The sequence below is a fragment of the Halichoerus grypus genome, chromosome 3 (assembly GCF_964656455.1).
Source record: "Halichoerus grypus chromosome 3, mHalGry1.hap1.1, whole genome shotgun sequence".
NCBI lineage: Eukaryota > Metazoa > Chordata > Mammalia > Carnivora > Phocidae > Halichoerus > Halichoerus grypus.
In genome coordinates this window covers 125,226,418-125,247,734 of record NC_135714.1, presented here as the reverse complement: position 1 = coordinate 125,247,734, position 21,317 = coordinate 125,226,418, and the positions used below count along the sequence as shown (strand labels likewise).

Here is a 21,317-nt window from a genome sequence, read left to right as displayed (position 1 = left end):
GTGTTTTATTTGTTTGCACACTGAGTTTAAGATTCTTCCTTACCTCTTAACATTCAAGAAAATGAAAATTTGGAAATTACTAATCAACAACCTATCTCTATAGCTATTGTAGAACATTTATTATATATGGTATTATACCTTAAATATTTCTCTTCTCCTGGTGGCATTTTATGTTTGGGAGCTTTTCAACTTGATAAAGCAGTGCTTTATTATTTCTTTCCATTTCATTTAGGTCTCAATTGATCAAAGAAAAAGATGACATAGATCATTACCTGGAGGTGAATTTCAAAGGATTGTCAAAAGAGGAGGTTGCTGCGTAAGTATAACCTCTTAAAGGTACTTTAATATAAAGTTTGTTTCTTTTGTCTGGATTCTTTATTGAAATTTCAATTTTCCTGTGCAGTACACTTTTTCATTGGAACATGGCATTTAAAAATTAAAGCTCATATTAAATAGTGATAAGTCATGTCTATTGAACTTACACATATCAAAGTCTTTAATTTTATGGCTTTCAAAATTCTCATATTTACCAAGATATTATACTATCACATTTGCAATATTTTAGTTAAGTCTGTGCCATTAATTGCTTATTGACTTCCATTTTAAGGTGTATTGCCTCCATGGGGGAGAAAAAAGCTTTTAGAGAAAGATCTTATCTTTTTTTCCTCATGATTTAAAACAAAAATTCTGTATTAATGTATGTTCCTCCCCCCACCAAAACCCACAAAAAAGAATGACTGGATCATAGTTTATCGGTTGCTTTTTAAAATAATTTTAAATTGTCTGGATTTATTTTATCAATGAACAATATAAACTTTGCCATTTTATCAGTTAGAAACTAATTTGTGGTTTAAGTAAAAACTATAAAAATCTGTGTAGGTTAGTGAGAAATGAATAAAAACCTAAAATAATAGCTAAACAGATTTAATATTTCTTAGCTATAGAGTTGGTGACCATCTTATCATCAGATCTTTAGATGCAAGCATTGAAAAACAAATATTATAAATACAGATGCATCTTATGGAACTCATTAAATGATTCAATTAAAATATTTTATGCAATAAATGTTTTTAAAACATCCTCTCAATTAGTATTGTCTAGTGCTATGGGAGTCCAGTGAAAGTTTTCTTAATATTTTTGGTATGGTTTTTCATAGAGTCTAAAATTCCAAGTCTCTTGATATGTTTCATTTTATTAGATATTATCTTTGTCAATTTGCATATAACATGGAAAAATGGAATAGTTCATTCTGTCAGTACCTACTTTATTTTATAGAGTGACAAAATTTTACAATACCTGTAATCACTGTCTTCCTTGGAACACTATTGACTGCCATGTGTAGTATCTGGGAGCTTTGGTTAAATGCTGTTCTGATTGTTAATTTATTAACTTTCCATGGTAATCTGTTGGATAAAGTTAAAGGTTAATATTGTTTGATAATACAATTACTTAAAAGAAAAAAATATATAAGTGATATTTTCATTCTGATTTAAATATAATAATATCCAAATATCTATAATTGGCTTAACAATTAGGAATTAAATTTGGAATTAAACTTAGGCTTCACATATTTTAACAAGCTAGAAATCCATATACAGCACTTAAAATCTGCTAAACTTTCAGTTTGCATTGAAGAAAACTTTGATCTAAAGCAATGCAAAATAGGTTTTGCTGATGAGTGTTCTCTTAATATTTTTTTCTTTAAGGATATTACCAAATTGATTTTAAATCCATAATATGCTACAGAAAACAAGTAGCACCAGGTAATTCTCCAACCTTACAATTGCATTCTCCTTAAAGTTTCCTGCAGCTGAGTACTTTTTTAGACCAAAGCTAGGATAGTGGATGCAAACCTTAATAGGAAGACAGCTTGTACTTAGCTCACTCTTCTGCTTTTGATTGATATATATTCTAGACTTTGCCACAGACAAACTAATTGAATAGCATGTAAAGGAGAAACTGATGAATAATTTCAGCACTCTTGGCAATACTTAGCAGGTGCCATGAGGAATTATGCATATTCTGTTAACCAAGGAATTGCTGTGTAAAACTTTTTATTAGTCAACTCTGAAAAGATAAATTGGTCAGCAAGCATTTAAGTGCCTACTTTATATGTAATACTAGGTTTTTCACAGTGGGAGAGACAGTGATATCTTATCGTAATATTTGACCCCATCCTTGTCTCAATTTGAGACAATAAGATTTACGAACAGGAAACAAATATGGAATGAATGAGTGCTGATTGTATTGTGAAGTGTAGCCTCGGAGTCTAGAGGAAATCAGAGAAAACTAAGGTGGTAGGATGAAACCTGCCATGGAAGACAGATTTTGAGTTTGGCTTTCTGTTTGGTGGCATTATAAAGTTACCAAACTAGTACTTCACAGATCCTCAGTATAAAAGCGGGAGAAATTGATGAATCAAATTTTCAACCAGACAAAATCAATATCTAAGATATATCTTTAAGTCTCTCTATATACTGCTTTATTCTTAAGATGATATATATATATATATATATATATATATATATATATATATATATGATGGTAAGATGGTTATATATATATTCATTATATAATTGATACCCACTAGCTTTGCTATCCCATAATATGTATGTGCTCTCTGTCTAGTCCCAAAACCCCTCATCATCTAACCCAAAATACACCAATTTACTTATATGTAAACTCACAATCTGTGACTTTCCTTCTATCATAATTGGTGAAGAGTTCCTATTCTAATCTAAGGATGATGCTTGTGCTCTGGGTACCATCCCCTCTTACTTGTTCCAAGACTTTCTCCTGCATTTAAACATACTGTTCTTCTACATCATCCTTTTTCCTCTCCACTGGACCAATCTCACTAGCATTCATATCTCCTTTAGTATTTCCCTTGACTTCTTATCCGCCCCACACCCCCCCCCACCCACCCACCCAGGTTCTCTTCCATTTTCCTCTACCCTTCATAGCAACCAGAAGCGCTGTCTCAGTATTTGCACCCATTCTTGCATCAATGGACTCTAAATAGGTGTCCGGCCCCAGAAGTCACAGAAATCTCTCTGTTTAGAGTGACCAACGTCCTCCATTTTTACCACATATAACGATCACGTTTCTGTCCTCATCTTACTTGATGTCTTCACAACATTTGATAGAGTTGAGCACTCTCTCATTGGTCACTCTGTACTTGTGGCTTCCAGGATGCCATGTTCTGTGGTTTTCTTCCAGACTCTGACTCTGCCACCTTAGTCTCCTTTCAGGCTCTCCTTCGAAAAGTTCTCTTTTCAAACTCTCAATGGTGAGTTGTCCTAGGACTGAGTCTTAGGGCCTCTATTCCAGCAGCACTCTCCCTGGATCCAGTCTTAAGTACTGCAATACCCTGATGACTGTCACATTTATAAATCCAGCCCTGAGCTGTCCATTGAGCTCCCAATTTTTATATCCAACTGCCTCCTTTACATACCTACTTGGGTACTTAATAGACATTCTAAAATTAATCTGGCCACAAACTGGACTCTTGATTTACCCCTACTTTTCCTCACCTCCCCTACCAAATAATTCCCCACAGTCTTTCCTCAGTTCAGTAAATGGCACCAAGGCAGCCTTGAGTTGCACCCTGACTTCACCATCCTCCCCCATCTAATCCATCACTGTGTCCTATCAGATATAACTCCTAAATATATCCTGTGTTCATCTATTTCTCTTCATTGCATAGCCACCGTCATCCCTTGCCAAGATCACTTGAGTTTCCCAACTGCTCTTCTCATATCCCCTCTAATTCTGCCAAAATTCAGCCTCCAGAGTCATCTTTTGAAAAACATTAGATCATGACACTCACCTGCTTAAAACCCTCTGAGAGCTTTCCATTGTTGTTATGATAAACTCCAAGGCTTATCATGGTTTGGACTTTACTGTGCATGATTTGGACTTCCCTGACCTCTCTGACTTTATCTCGCATTTTCCCCACCACTCACTCCTCTCATTGTGGCCTTATTGCTGACACTTTCTTGTCCTGCAGGTGTCAGTCACCTTGAATGTGACCTCTTCAGTCTGCCATTCCCTGACCTCATAATCCAGTAGCCCTCACCCCACCTCTGCTTACTCTCAGCCAAATCATCTGGCTCTATTTCTGCTATAACTTGTCCCCCCTCTTGCACTGGGCATGTGTAAGTCGACTGTCTTCATCCCCTGCAGAATGGATCTGCACAGGAACAGAAGCGTGTCCCTGTGTGCCCTGGCACGTGGTCAGAGATCAACACCTGCAAGTTAAGTGAATGAATGAGTAAAGTAAACGTCAGATTAACACCATGAAATAGGTTTCTTGCTGTGACTATTCTTTGGTTACAATATTTTCAGGTCCGTGTTGTAGGTGACTGGTTTGAATATTGAATCAAAGCAGCTTAAAGTGTTTTAGGTACACAAGTAGGGGTATAAAATTTAAACGAGTAATTGAGCAGGACAAGCTAGAGTAGTTGTTCCTGGAATGGCCAAATCCATTGATGGGGGATCATTTTACTTTGGAATGGGTAAAGTAGTTCAAAAGCAAAGGGCTTCTGGGTTTTTTATTACCTACATTTACAAAAGAATTTCAGTTTGCTTCATTACTTTTTAAGTGACTGGGTTATTTGAGTGCCTACTAGGTACATTTCCCCCCACATTTTGTACTCACGTAAAATATAATTGACACTGACAATTTGACTTTCTTAGATAAATCTTCAAATAGTTCATCGATAGTATTTGACTGACTTTTGACAACTAAAGAAGATCTTGCTGTGGTTTTGTACTTTGTTTTTTATTCTGTCTTATATTGTCAGAATATAGTGTTTTTCAAAAGGATTGAAAGTATCTCTTATTATCATATTGTAATTGCTTTGAGTAGCTAAGTAATGAAAGTATCATTTGTAGATTCAAATAAAAATTTCTGAGGGGCAGTTTTTATAGCTTCAGCTATGTATATGAGGATACAAATAAACAAAATCATCAAGGGACAGAGAATGCTAATCTGCTCGGTATTATTTTCTGCTTCAGATATCACGTTCTATTATGTGGAAGAATAGATTTAGTTCAAAACTGTGTGCATCTCTAAGATATCGCTTTCTTGCAGAGCACCTTTCGGCATCATCAGCTGAAGTGTGCGAAGCATCACTTTGTCAGCACAGTGGCAATTAGAACTGTCAGTTACCATATTCAATGAGTTTGGGTTGTAAAGAAACAAAGAACCATTTATTTTCATGTCTTTTAAAGCCTTTCTCCCCTTCCTTATTTTGAACTGATTTATACTTAGGCAGTTAAAACATTTTGCCAATGTAAGTTTTCATCTTGAGTTTATTTCAAAATTGTCTTCCAAAGGTGCTTTTAGGAACCACAGATACTCTTGTTACAAGCAAATTTAGCACCTGGATCTGTACAGTGGCCAGGTAATCAGAGTATATATAAGGGGGTGAAGACGTTTATTCAGGATATATTTCACAATAACCCTATGGAAATTTAGGTTCCTTCTGGTGTGCTGTTCCTCTGCTTCATTGATCTTGTTTACTTTTAAATAATTTTGTGAAATCGTTTTGTTTTCTCTTCAAAACATTTTGCTCTCTTGTAAAGTAATAAGTGAAATTCTATATGGAGTTTTGCAAATTAACTTTCTGAAATGGACAGTTGCCGAATAAATGCTTGCCTGACTAAGAGAAACAGGCAGGGAAGAGAGGGAAAGGAAGCTGCCCCTCTTTCCTTCTGGGTAGCAGACTGCGTTTCAAGGTCTTCCTGACTTGAGGAAGAGAGACAGGATTTTGATGTTCTGAAACGGAGAGGTGATTATTCCTTACCTTCTCACGAATACAAAAAAATTAAGCAATAGCAAAGAATAGTGATAGGAAGAGAGGAGGGGTACCTTTCCTTTTTATTTATTTTCATTTGTTTACTTACTTATTTAAATTCTAGTATTGTCTTCCACAGCAGATCTCTAGGATGTGAAACTAGGAAAGAAAAGACTTTTTTTTGACCATAATTTTTTTAAAAAAGAATATTGATATGAATATGGTTTAAAATTTTGGAATTTAAAAAATGTAGTTGGAAGGAACTTTAAAAAAAATTCTTTCCTAGATGCAAAAAGGATCTCAGGTTTTCATCAAAACTAAGTCTAAATAAATAAAAAAGGAGGAAAGATTTCAAATGTCAACAGAACACAGAAATGCCAATTTCTTAGTTACTTATGTCTTTATGTCCTTTAAAAGTTTACTTTAAAATATTATTTTCATATATGGTGTTTAAACTTAGCAGCTCTATTGGACTTAAAAGAAATTCTTTGTAAGGCAAAAGCATAGGAATCATGACATTGCCGCTCTGGCTGTTATGGGAGCCGATTTCTTCCTCAATTGGAAATTTGGTTTTGCTGCTTAATACCTGTGTAATCTTATTCAGGTTACCTGATTTCTCTAATATCTGATTTCCATAACCATTTCAAGAGCACAATAATAACAGGAAATTCTTATGAAAGTTAAATGAGATTCTCTATATGAAGCACATATAGACAACCCTCGCTTTAGCTATTTAACTGTCACTGATTTTTTTTGCTTTTAAAGCATTTATTAATGAATATAAATAACTAAATATTTCACATTAACTTTATGTGTTGATCTAGGTATTAATATTAATTTATCACTTTTCTATAAATATGTACAGTCACATATTTTGCTTTTTACTACGTATCATTTTCATCATGTTCAGAGTTTTTAATAAGATACATTTCAAACTTAGTAATGCCAACAAAGAAGATAAATTTTTTTTAAATTTCAACTTACAGTAAATTTTTCATAAACTAACTTATGCTGTACCAAGCAACACAATTTGTATAGTCTGCTAAGCTATTCCAAACACTTAAAACATTTCTACAAATCACTTAAACTTACCATTATTATGATAAGATTGCTTTAAAATAAGGAATATAGTGGTGCCTGGGTGGGTCAGTCGGTTAAGTGTCTGCCTTCGGCTCAGGTCATGATCCCAGGGTCCTGGGATCGAGCCCCATGTTGGGCTCTCTGCTCAGTGGGTACCCTGCTTCTCCCTCTCCCACTCCCCTTGCTTGTGTTCCCTCTCTTGCTGTCTCTCTCTGTCAAATAAATAAATAAAATCTTTAAAAAAAAATAAAAATAAGGAATATAGCCAGAGAACGTGGCTCTTCCAATAATAGCTTATAAACCTGAAAGTGCACAATGGACCTCCTCTATTTGGAAATCATCTGGGAAATTGCTCTTTCAGGAACAAGGAACAGAGTGATAAAAGGAGATAAACACCCAGGTACCACAGGGGTTGAATCAGTCAGAACTGTCAGTGGGATGAGCCACCCAGGCATCCCCCATTTTAACTGTTTTTAAGTGTACAGTTCATGGCATTAAATACATTCATACTGTTGTGCAACCATCACCACCAACTATCCCCAGAATTCTTTTCATCTTGCAAAACTGAAGCTCTGCAGCCAATAAACAATACCTCACCCCTCAGCTCCTTGGAACCACTGTGCTACTTTCTGTCTCTATTATTTTGACTCCTCGTATAAATACTTCATATAATTAAAATCATTCAGCAGTTATCTTTTTGTGACTGGCTTATTTCACTTTGCACAATTTCCTCAAGGTTTATCCATAAGAATTTCCTTCCTTTTTAAGGCTGAATAATAATCCATTGTATGTATAGACCATATTTCACTTACCAATTCATCCATTGTTGGACACTTGGGTTGCTCCCATGTTTTAGCTATAAAATGCTGCTATGAACATAGGTGTACAAATATCTCTTCGAGACCCTGTTTGCAATTCTTTTGATTATAAACCCAACGTGGAGTTTCCAAATAATTTGTAATTTTATTTTAAATTTTTTTAGAAACCACCATTCTGCCACAAGAGTGGCTGTACCATTTTACATTCCCACTGACAACATACAGGGGTTCCAATTTCATCGCATATTCACCAACATTTATTTTTTTCTGCTTTTATCATAGTAGCCATCATACTAAGTATGAGGTGGTATCTCATTGTGGTTTTGACTTCTATTTCCCTAATGATCAGTGATGTTGAGCATCTTTGCATGTGCTTATTGGTCATTTGGATATCTTCTTTGGAGAAATGTCTTTGAGTCTTTTGACCATTTTTGAATTGAGTTGTTTTTCATTATGAACTTTCAGGAGTTGTCTATATATTGTGGATATTAATCCCTTATCAGATATATGACTTGCAATTATTTTCTTCTATTTCATAGGTTGCCTTTTCACTATTTATAGTGTCTTTTGATAACAAAGGTTTTTAATTTTCATGAAGTTCTGTTTGTCTATTTTGTCTTTTATTGCCTGTACCTTTTGTGTCATATCCAAGAAATAATTGCCAAAACCCATGTTGTAAGACTTTTCCCCTAAGTTTTCTTCTAAACATTTTATAGATTTAGCTCTTATGTTTAGGTCTTCGATCCATTTTAATTTATGTATACAGTGTTAGGTAAGGGTTTAACCTCATTCTTTTGCATGTGAATATCTTGTTTTCTGACCATCAATTGTTGAAAAGTGTCCTTTCTTCATTGAATAGTCTTGGCATCCTTATCAAAAATCATCTGGCCATACATGTGAAGATTTATTTCTGACTCTATTCCATTGGTTTATATGTCTGTCTTTCCATTTAGATATGTCTTCTTTAACTTTTTTCAACAATATTTTACAGTTTTCATTGTACAAGTCTTTCATCTCCTTAGTTAATGCCTAAGTATTTTATTTTGTATATTGTTGCTATTGTAAGTGAAGTTGTTTTCTTAATTTCCCTTTCAGATTATTTATTGTTAGTGTATGGGTATCTACTGAATTTTGTGTGTTGACCTTGTATCCTGCTAATTTGCTAAATTTATTAGTTCTAGCAGCTTTTTTTGTGGAATCTTCAGGTTTTTTTAAATAGAGTTTCTGCAACACTGGAAACAGATCATTTTACTTCTTTCCTTCCAATTTGGATGCCTTTTACTTCTTTTTCTTGTCTAATTGCTCTGGCTAGGACTTCCAGTACTATGTTGAATAGATGTGATAAAATTGGATATCTTTGCCTTATTCCTGATCTAAGAGGGAAGCTTTCAGTCTTTGATGATTGAGTATTATGTTTGCTGTGGGTTTTTCATATATGGCTTTTATTATGTTGAGGTAGTTTCCTTCTATTTTTATTTGTTAGGTGTTTTTATCATGATGGTATTGAACTTTGTCAAATACTTTTTCTGTATCATCTGGTCTTTCTTAGGGACAGTTTCAGTTGGTTTATATTTTTGTCCCCTTGAATGGGATATTTTCCTGTTTCTTTGTATACCTTGTGATTTTGTTGTTGTTGTTAAAAATTGGACGTTTTAATCTAATAATGTGGTAACTCTGGTAATCAGATTCTTCACCTCTTACAGCATTTGCTGCTATTTTGTTTTTGTTTTATTTTACTTTGTTTTGTTTTATTGTTGTAGCCTGTCTTCATGACAAGGATCAGCCTGAGGTGTACTTTTAAGGTCTTCCTAGCTCTTTTCTGAGCCTGCACCCTTCCTTGGGCATGTGTAGTGACTAATTCTTCCCCCTGCCCCCTGCTCAGCGGGGACCCTGCTTCTCCCTCTTCCCTTCCCCCTGCTTGTGCTCTCTCTCTCTCTGTCTCTGACAAATAAATAAAATCTTTAAAATAAAAAGAAATAAAAAGAATGTATAACTGTATAGAGAATACTTTTCTTTAATCATTTTTAAAATTATTTGGAAACTTTTAAAATTTTGTTTGGAATGGCTCTCTGAGATCATTTTATTTATTTATTTATTTAAGATTTTATTTATTTATTTGTTAGAGAGAGAGAGAGCACAAGCACGGGGCAGCAGGCAGAGGGAGAGGGAGAAGCAGGTTCCCTGTGGAGCAAGGAGCCCGATGTGGGGCTTGATCCCAGGATTCCTGGATCATGACGTGAGCCGAAGGCAGACACTTAACTGACTGAGCCACCCAGGCGCCCCTCTCTGAGATCATTTTAAATAATCTGTACTTTCTTTGATCTTAGAAGGTTCTATATATATATATATATATAGTTATATGTAGTGTGTTTGTAAATATATATATATATAGTATGTGTATTTGTATGTATATGTGTGTGTGTGTATATATATATATATATATGTGTATATATATATATATATATATATATGTATCTCCTCAAACTGTGATTTCACTTAATCTCAGTTTTCTACATATCACCATGTAAACATCTTTTATATATTTTAAGCACTTTTCTTCAAGCTAATGTGTAAGCATGTTACAAAATCAAATATTGTGAGAAAACCTAGATAGAGAAGAATACATCATCTTCTTCATCATAACCCACACACTCTGGGTAAAACTTGACAGTCTCTTTCCACTAAAAATAATATCAGGGAAACCCCACTAATTAAGATATCAGATTTAGATTAGCCGACATCAGTATATGTATGCAAACTTTGACATAAACGAGAAAAGCTCTAGAAAAATGGTATTTTACTATCAAGAGGGATGTGTGGAGCCATCTTTAGGACAAGTCAGTTGACTTAGAAATGCCTATAAAATTGGGTTGTCTGATTTAACAAGCTTGGCTATATTGTTTTCTGTGGAAACCTCTCATTTTTCTAACTTTTTATGGGTTGAAACATAGTAGGCACTCAATACTGACATGACATCTGCTAAGGGGAAGTCAAAAGAATCAGCCACTAATAAGAGGTCAAGCTGGGGATATACCTTGGAAGGGCAAGCCATGACTGGGCCCTTCAGATACTCTTTTCAGTGTGTTTACATTGTGCTGGAATTAAGTGATTGATTGAAATTTAGTAACAAGGTATGATTTTGTTCACCTTACTCTGTTTCATACGGCAGGAAATAAGAAATATATTTTAGAAAAACTTAATATGTTTTGATTTGCTAATTTTATTTCATTCTAGGGGTTTTTTTTTGTATTTAAAGATTTTGGTTGTTTAGAATTCACCGATGTGGATCCCCTCAGTTCTTAATTAAAATGAATTATGCATTAATTCACAAAGTAATTAATTAATTACTGTAGTGTCTTCCAAAACTCCTAGGTAATCAATGGGAAAGAATTTTTCCAAACTTCTTTTGCCCTTCAATTTTTTTTCATTACATTCACATTATTCCTAAGGGATTCGAAGTTATTTAGGATAATTTTGAAGTGCTTAAATTTTATTCTAAGTATATTGGGAAATCATTGGAGCATTTTAAGCAGGGAATGACATGATGTAACTTCATTTTAAAAGGATCACTAAGACTGCTCCGCGGATATTTGCCTGGGTAACAGCCCAAGTGAGAGATGATGAGAGCTTGACCAGGGTAGATCTAGTGGAAATTATAAGAAATGGTTTGATTTAGAATATATTTAGATGATAGGGAGATCAGAGCTTACCAACAGAATGAATGTGAGAGTGAGTAAAGAAGTTACCAAAGATGATGCCTTCTGAACTGACCTGAGCAACTGAGACAACATCTTGTTTGCTGCTGAGTTTCCAGGACCTGTAACAGTACCCAGCACATAGTAGGCACTCAATCAGCATTTTTTAACTAAGACCAACCACACCTCAGCCTATGCGATCTCCATCATTCCCACTTTGAAATTTATTATTTGCCAAAATAATAATAATGACTAACATTTGTTGAGCACTTACCATGTCTCAGAAACTGCTCTAAGTGCCTCACAAGTATTAATTCATTTAATCATAGAAAAATCTTTGTTAGTTCCATTTATAGCTAAGGAAACTAAAGCACAGTTATATATTAGGTAACTTACCCACAGTCACACAGCAAACAAATAGAAGAACAGAAATTGAACCTATGCAGTCAGGTTCCAGAACCCATCCTCAAACCATTACACTACTCTGTCTTTGGATTTACTCAGGTATTCATTAAACTATGTTCTCTCTCATCTCCCAACTTGAGTGTATTGCCATTCCCTTGGCCTAGGATGCTTTTCCCCCTTACCATTTCATGGCTAACTCTTAACTCATCCTTAAATGGCTTCACTATATTCCGTAAACCTGCTACTATAATAAAACGTACTACGCCTGTACTACCCACAACTGCTGCCCTGATGGCACTCATGGCATTGCATTGTCACTGCTACTTTGTTTCTTCTCCTGGACTACAAGCTTCAAAAAGGCTGGAGCCATGGCTGCTTTGCTCACATGGGCATCCTTAGTATTCATACGGTGCCTTGCACACAGGTGCTTAGGGAATCAATGAATGATGATCTTCTACCCCTTCATAGTCTTGTATATGTGCTCTGCCTGAAATGCCTTTCTCCTCCCCCCATGCTTTGTGTACTTGGTAAACTTCTGTTTGCCAGTTAACTATTTCTTGCTCTGTGAGGCTTCCTTAGTGCCATCCTCAACAACATGGTAGAGTTCAGAGCTCCTGCTTGAACTCTCTTAATTGCCATTGACGATCATGTATGTGTAGGGTTTTTTCTTTCTTGATTAATGTTTAACAAATTATAGGCTGTGACCCCGTGTGGATATGGTTATGACCCATCAGTTTGGGGATCATGACTAGCTTTTTATTTTTTTTAAGATTTTATTTATTTTTTTGACACAGAGAGAGGGCATAAGCAGGGGGAGCTGCAGGCAGAGAGAGAGGGAGAAACAGGCTTCCCGCTGAGCAGAGAGCTCAATGCGGAATTCAATCCCAGGATCCTGGGATCATGACCTGAGCCGAAGGCAGATGCTTAACTGACTGAGCCACCAGGTGCCCCATGACTAGCTTTTTAAAAATGAAAGAAAGTGTAGTAAAATAGAATAGAAAAGAGTATATTACATAGAGTAAGTTTAAATATTGGGAGGCTACCAGCTGTAATGCAACAGAGCATGAGTTCTAAAACCAGACACCCTGGACTCAAATCCCAACTTTACATTAACTAACAAAATAACTGCTTGACTTTGGCCAAGTTATTTATCCTTTCTGTGTCTCTGTTTCCTCATATGAAAAACAGGGATAATAATAGGGCCTGGCTCATGGAATGCTTACAAGGATTAATTAATGTTTATAAAGAGATTAGGACATTTTGAGGATTAGTGCATTTCAACTTTTGTTTCATATGCATACAAATATAAAATATATATGTGCCTGTACTGAAATGCTGTGGAAATGTCTTTCTCACTGTGAATTGCCACAAGGAAAGGACTCTGCTCTAGGCTTAGAGTTCTTTGAAAGTAGGGATTGTATTTCATTCCTCTTTAAGACTCTTCTGACTTAAATAAAAGTAACACTTTATTTCTTGCTTCCTTTCTAGAAAGGATTGAAAAAACTTAACATTTTATATTACACATCTGTCAGATTAGAAATAGAAAATGAGAGGTAAATAAAGGAAAAGCCTGTACATATGATGCCCACTAGAGTCAATATAGTTTCCCTGATGGGACATTAGGTTTCAGTCTGAACCTCTGGGCAGGTTGGGCAAAAGAGGAGATGTGATGGACTATAAAATTCTCATTACCTGATGAGAGGAAACATACAAGTTCTTCTTTTCCTGATTCTAAATTCCAAAGGAAAGTTATCACATGGCCTTCTATAAGAAAAATGAAGCAACAAAATAGAACTTTGCACACCTAGTAAACAATGAAATGGGCATTTAGACAGCTTTGTCATAAATATTGCATCTCTTAACTAGGTTTTATTTCAGGCAAGATAGTAATAGGTAAGATATATTAAATGAATACTGTGTGCTGGTCTCTGTTTAAAGTGATTCTCACAGGGGAACCCTCCTACACTGTTGGTGGGAATACAAGCTGGTGCAGCCACTCTGGAAAACAGTATGGAGGTTCCTCAAAAAGTTGAAAATAGAGCTACCCTATGACCCAGCAATTTACCCCAAAGATACAAATGTAGGGATCCGAAGGGGCACATGCACCCCAGTGTTTATAGCAGCAATGTCCACAATAGCCAAACTATGGAAAGAGCCTAGACATCCATCAACAAATGAATGGATAAAGAAGTTGTGGTATATATATACAATGGAATATTATGCAGCCATCAAAAAAAATTAAATCTTGCCATTTGCAATGACATGGATGGAACTAGAGGGTATTATGCTAAGAGAAATAAGTCAATCAGAGAAAGACAATTGTCATATAATCTCACTGATATGAGGAATTTGAGAAAAAGGCAGAGGATCATAGGGGAAGGGAAGGGGAAAATGAAACAAGATGAAACCAGAGAGGGAGACAAACCATAAGAGACTCTTAATCTCAGGAAACAAACTGAGGGTTGCTGGAGTGCTGGGGTGTGGGAGGGATGGGGTGGCTGGGTGATGGATGTTGGAGAGGGTATGTGCTATGGTGAGCTCTGTGAATTGTGTAAGACTGATGAATCACAGACCTGTACCCCTGAAACAAATAATACATTATATGTTAATAAAAAAAATAAATAAAGTGATACTCAAAATAACTGTGTGAAGAATTTTTACTTCCAGAGACCAAGGCATAGAGAAATTGAGTAGTTTGACCAAAGTGACCTAATATTATACAGAAGCAGAAGCAATGAGATAGAAAAAATGATTCATAGAGACAAAGGAATGAATAAGCTAGGAAAAACAAATGGACCAGACCACCTTCAAAGATCAGATTTCCAGATGCCTCCTGAACTCCTACTATTACTCTGGATCTAGAACCTCCCTGTGGGTTCGACTCATAAGGATTAGTCATTCTTTAATCCTGATACAGATTTCCATAAAATCTTTTTAAGCTTGTCCAAAACAATCTCTTATCCTACAACCAGAATAGCCAAAGAAATATGTTGCTGAACTAGGGATTTATCTTAAAAGTTAGCTCAGCCTACGGTTTTTTCCACTGCAACATCAAGATCAAGATGGATGTTAAGTACATTTCCTTCCTATATTTGAAATGACCACATAGAAATACAGAAGATAGTAAAATCTTAACATGATGAAAAAGGAGGGGTAAAAAAAAAAGAGAGATTCGAAGATTTGAGAAATACATTCTTAGAAAGTGGATGGAATATTACCAGGGGTAAAAAGTGCTATTTCATAATGATAAAAGGAGTTGGCTCATCAAGAAAATGTAATACTGGGGTGCCTGGGTGGCTCAGTTGGTTGAGCATCTGCCTTCCACTCGGGTCGTGATCCTGCAGTCCAGGGATTGAGCCCTGCATGGGGCTCCCTGATCGGCGGGGAACCTGCTTCTCCCTCCCCCTCTGCTGCTCCCCCTGCTTGTGCTCTCTCTCTGACAAATAAATAAATAAAATCTTTAAAAAAAGAAAAGAAAATATAATACTAAGTGTTTGTGCTTCTAATGATGGAACTTCAAAATACATAATATAAAAACTGATAGAAAAAAAGGAGAAACACACAAGTCCATAATTATAGTTGGAGATTTCAACACTGCTCTTTCAATAATTGATAGAAAAAATCCGTAAGGGTGTGTATCGAAGACTGGAACAATACCATCAATCAACTTAAATAATTGACATTTACAGAACATTCCACCAAACAACAGCAGAACACACATTATTTTCAGTGTACATGGGAATATTTATCAAAGGAGATGATATTCTGAGCCATAAAACAAATTTGAATATATTTAAAACTATTTAAATCCTAAAAACTATTTTGCCTTACAACAATTGACTTATATTAGATATAAAAACAGAAAGGTCTCTGGAAAATCCCCATAAGTTCTGAAACCAGACAACATACTTCTAAATAACCCATGGATCAAAGGAGAAATTGCAAGGTAAAATACTTTGAACTGGATGAAAACAAAATGCAGCATATCAAAATACATGAGATGCAGCTAAGGCAGTGCTGAAAGGGAAGTTTATAGCATTTAAAAATGCTTATTTTAGAAAAAACAAAAATGTTTAAAGTCAGTGCCCTACCTTTCATTTTAAAAAACTAGAAAAAGAAAAGAAATTAAACTGAAAGTCAAGAAAGAAATAATAAAAGCAGAAAACAGGAAAATAGAGAAAAACAATGAAACTAAAAACTGGTTCTTTGAAAAGATTATAAAATTGATCTTCTAGTCAGACTGATCACAGAAAAAGAGAGAAGTCACAAATTAACCAGTTTCAGAAATGAAAGAGGGAATGCATATCACTATAGCTTATACAAATGTTAAAATGCTAATTAAGTAATAAACCTTATGCTGATAAACTCATCAACTCCTATGAAATGGCTAAATTTCTTGAAAGACACTGCCAAAATTTACCTAATTAGAACTAGGTTAACAGGGTAGGCTTATATTTATTAAAGACATTGAATTCATAGTTTAAAAATTTCCCACAAAGAAAATTCCAGGCCCGTAATGGCTTCGTTGGTGGATTCTATGTAACATTTGAGGAAGACATAATGTCAATTTGGCCTAAACTCTTCAAGAAAATAGAAGAGGAAAAAACAGTTCTCACCTCATTCCCTGGAACTGGCATTACCCTGATAGCAATACCAGAAAAAGTCATTACATAAAAATAAAACCACATAACATCCCTCATGAGCATAGGTGAAAAACATTTTTAAAAAAATTTTTATTTAGGGGCGCCTGGGTGGCTCAGTTGTTAAGCGTCTGCCTTCGGCTCAGGTCATGATTCCCAGGGTCCTGGGATCGAGCCCTGCATTGGGCTCCCTGCTCTGCGGAAAGCCTGCTTCTCTCTCTCCTTCTCCCCCTGCTTGTGTTCCCTCTCTCACTGTGTCTCTCTCTGTCAAATAAATAAGTAAAATTAAAAAAAAATTTTTTTATTTAAATTCAATTTAGTTAACATATAGTTATTAGTTTCAGGGGTAGAATTTAGTGATTCATCAGTTGTGTATAACACCTGTGCTCATTACATCACGTGCCCTCCTTAATGTCCATCACCCAGTTACCCCATCCCCCCACCCACCGCCCCTCCAGCAACCCTCAGTTTGTTTCCTAGAGTTCAGTGTCTCTTATGGTTTGTCTCCCACTTTGTTTTTATCTTATTTTTCCCTCCCTTCCCCTATGTTCATCTATTCTGTTTCTTAAACTCCACATATGAGTGAAATCATATGGTATTCGTCTTGCCAAAATATGGAAAGAACCCAGATGTCCATCGACAGATGAATGGATAAAGAAGATGTGGTGAAATATTACTTGGCCATCAAAAAGAATGGAATCTTGCAGTTTGCAACGATGTGGATGGAACTAGAGGATATTATGGCTAAGCAAAATAAGTCAGTCAGAGGGCGCCTGGGTGGCTCAGTTGGTTAAGCGACTGCCTTCAGCTCAGGCCATGATCCTGGAGTCCCGGGATCGAGTCCCGCATCGGGCTCCCTGCTTGGCAGGGAGTCTGCTTCTCCCTCTGACCCTCCTCCTTCTCATGCTCTCTGTCTCTCATTCTCTCTCTCTCTCAAATAAATAAATAAAATCTTTAAAAAAATAAAAATAAAAATAAGTCAGTCAGAGAAGACAAATACCATCCGTGCAAAACATTTTAAAGAAAAGTAGCAGTTGGCCCGAGCTCCTGTCAGGAAGCTGATGCCTGACGCAAAGTCCTTTTCATTTGGCATTGGTGCAAGGTGTAGCCTGTCCATGCTTTCCTGACCCATGCATCTAAGAATGGAGCTTACCAACAGAGGAAACCCAAGCACACTACCTACATTAAGAAAGCTAGAACTTCATTATTATGATTATACAAATATCTTCTGATATTGGAGAAAATACCACAGTACAAAAGAAAAAAAAAGATTAACAAAGAGAACACTCAACCTCAGCTGAAACAAAGTTTCTATAGGGAAAAGGAGAGCTTTATTTTTTTTTATATTTGTGTTGTATTTATTCAAATGAGCAAAGATGTTACTCATGTTTAATTGTACAAATTGCTTCAGGACTGTAGATACATAGACACCCAAAGGGAGATGAAATATATGTCAGAAAAAGACTGGGAAAAAATGTATGCCCAGGTTTGGGATGTCCTTGTCTATTTTTTTTTTTAAAAAGGTATCAAAATCAGTTTATTTTCAATTAATTGAAACCCTCTTATTTCCTCAAAGAGCCACAAAGGAGATTCATCATTTTCCTTCAATAATTCTCCAGCTCTTTTTTTTTTTTTTTACTTTTTTTTATGATGTTCAATTGAAAAGGAGAGCTTTTAAAGAGGGCACGTATTGAGTGGAGCACTGGGTGTTATACGCAAAAAATGAATCATGGAACACTACATCAAAAAATAAATAAATAAATAATAAATAAAAATTAAAAAAAGAAAAGAAAAGGAGAGCTTTAAAAGATTTCCAATTTGTTCCCTTACAGACATTGTAAAAAATGTTACATCCCCAAAGACATACCTGATATATGAAAGAATTTAAAGGAAAACAATTCTTCAGTCTTAGGATAAAGATTGCTGAATTTTTTTAAAAAAATTAAAAGAAGGGATAAAAGAGAAAGACAAAGATATCTCTTAACACGTGGAATAAAAACAGAGAAGATAATAGAAAATATTTATAAAGGTGTGAAATACAGAACATTAGTCCAGAGGGTAAATATTTATCCAAGAGAAAGAGAAAAGAGCAAATGGAGACAATGAATGGTAACAGCCATAGAGATGTAGATTTAATAGATATGCATTATCAAGATAAAGAATTCATTTTTTAGTTTCTCCTTAATTATGAATGAGTTTTGAAGTTTACTAAATAATTTTCTAGCATCCACTGAAATTATCATAAGATTACTACATTTTGTAATTTTGTACAAAACCCTACTTACTCATTATGGCTTCTGTTTGCTAAATGTTCTTTTTTGAGGGGAGGGGAAGAAAATTTTGCATGATTTTGACCTATGATTTTCTTTTCTTTTGCTACACTTTTAGGATTTTGTAAAATGAATTAAAGAATTTTTCACCTTTTTCTGTGCTCTGGAACATTTCTGATGAGATGGGAATTTCTTACTTATTGAGAGTTTGGTAGAACTTCCCTATAAAACCAAATAGTTTTGCTCCTTTGGTGAGAGAAGGGTCAGGAGGAAGAGAATAGATTTGTTGTAATTGGTTTTCTAAGTCTTCTCTAGCAAACTGATAATTGATATTTTGATATTTTATATAGGTATCTATTTTATGTAGATTGTTATATTTAGCATGATAAAATTTAGCATGATATTTTCTAATAATGTTTAAATCTCTTTTATATCTGTAGAAATATTCTCTGTATCTTGGAGGTAGTATGATGGTAATAGTGGCAAATAACAGGCTCTAAAATTAGACTGCTGAGGTTGATATCCCAGCTCCACCATCCACAGGGGTTTATGATCTTCGACTCATTAATTAAACTCTTTTTTGGGGCACCTGGGTTATTCAGTCAGTTAAGGGTCCAATTCTTGATTTTTGCTCAGGCCATGATCTCAGGATCATGAGATCAAGTCCCACATTGTGCTCCACGCTGGGTGTGGAGCCTGCTTAAGAATATCTCTCTCAGCCACTCTGGAAAACAGTATGGAGATTCCTCAAAAAGTTGAAAATAGAGCTACCATATGACCCAGCAATGCACTACTGGGTATTTACCACAAAGATAGGGATCCGAAGGGGTATGTACACCCTGATGTTTATAGCAGCAATGTCCACAATAGTCAAACTATGGAAAGAGCCAAGATGTCCATCGACAGATGAATGGATAAAGAAGATGTGGTATAGGGGAGGGGGGAAAGATGGCGGAGGAGTAGGGGACCCTATTTCAACTGGTCCCCAGAATTGAGCTGGATATCTACCAGACCACTCTGAGCACCCACGAAACCAGCCTGAGATGTAAGAAGATCTGGATCTCTACAAACAGAATATCGCAGGCAGTTGGTTTTGAGGTACGAAGCGGAGAGCCGTGATTCTGCGGGCAGATATCGGAGGATAAACGGCAGCGGGAGGGTGCCTGGACGTGGGGATCCTACACCGCCGGTGAGTGACAGCCTCGCGCGCTGCGGATGGGCACAGACTGGCAGACCAGTAGCGTCGGGAAAGAACTTTAGGGCAGCCCCCGGGGTGGAAAACCAGACCAGTGGGGTCACGCGCACGCGAACCGCAGCCCCCTGGATAGAAACCGGAGCGACGGTCGCACGCACACGAACTGCAGCCTCCATGATGGAAACCGGGTGCGCCGGGGTCCCGCCAGTGAACTGCAACCCCCGGGGTGGAAACCCCGAGCGGCAGAGTCACGCGTGCGAAGTGGGAGCGGCTGGCGGTTTTAGAAGCACAAAGGGCAGAGACGTGCCCTGACCTGGAGGCAGGACTGGGAGTGCTGCAGAGGGGGTGCACAACCCAGGACGCTGCAGTTTATAGCAGCACAGACAGAAACGGAGACAGTGTGGCCTGGAGAGCTCACTGAAGAATAGCCTGCGGTCTCTCTGCTCTGAGGCAGAGGATTGGAAATGGTCTCTTCTGCTCTGACTCGTGGAAGAGACGCTGAAAGCCACCAGGGAAAGGCGCCAGAGAACAAAAGCCCCAAAGACTGATTCCCACTGAGCCCATCCCCCACCACAGGGGTGCAGGGCAACTCCGCCCAAACAGGGTTGCCTGAGTAACAGCGCGGCAGGCCCCTCCCGCAGAAGACAGGCTGGGAAAACAAGAGGCCAGCAACCCTAAGGTCCCGAGAAAACAGGTGCATCTTGCTTGGGTTCTGGTCAATAATTTGGACTCTATACATTCCCTCAAACACCCATCAACAGAATGACTAGGAGGAGGAGCCCCCAAAACAGAAAAGACTCAGAGATTATGACTTATGCTGCAGATTTACAAATGGATGCAGATATAACCAAGATGTCGGAGATGGAATTCAGGCTAGCAATTGTGAAGACAATGGCTAGAATGGAGAAATCAATTAATGGCAACATAGAGTCCCTAAGGGCAGAAATAAAAGGGGAATTGGCAGAACTTAAAAATGCAATCAATGAGATCCAATCCAATCTAGATAATCTAACAGCTAGGGTAACTGAGACAGAAGAGAGAATAAGCAACCTGGAAGACAATATAATAGATAAAAAGGGAAAAGAGGAGGCCAGGGAAAAACAACTCAGAATCCATGAAAATAGAATCAGAGAAATAAGTGACACCATGAGGCGTTCCAATGTCAGAATAATTGGAATCCCGGAGGGAGTGGAGAGAGAGAGAGGACTAGAAGATGTATTTGAGCAAATTGTAGCTGAGAACTTCCCTAATCTGGGGAATGAAACAAACATTCACATCCTAGAGGCAGAGAGGATCCCTCCTAAGATCAAGGAAAACAGGCCAACACCCCGGCATGTAATAGTAAAACTTGCAAATCTTAGAACCAAGGAAACCATCTTAAGGGCAGTTAGGGGGAAGAGATTCCTTACATAC

The 21,317-nt window shown here is 36.7% G+C and overlaps 1 protein-coding gene across 1 annotated transcript in view; it reads left to right on the top strand.

Moving 5' to 3' along the window:
* The window catches only part of TTC29 (tetratricopeptide repeat domain 29), a 261,685-nt gene that overhangs the window by 7,914 nt on the left and 232,454 nt on the right, over positions 1–21,317 (top strand). The window contains exon 4 of the mRNA XM_078068212.1: positions 233–316. Within this exon, the coding sequence (XP_077924338.1) occupies positions 233–316 (84 nt within the window). The remainder of the gene's footprint in view (positions 1–232; positions 317–21,317) is intronic.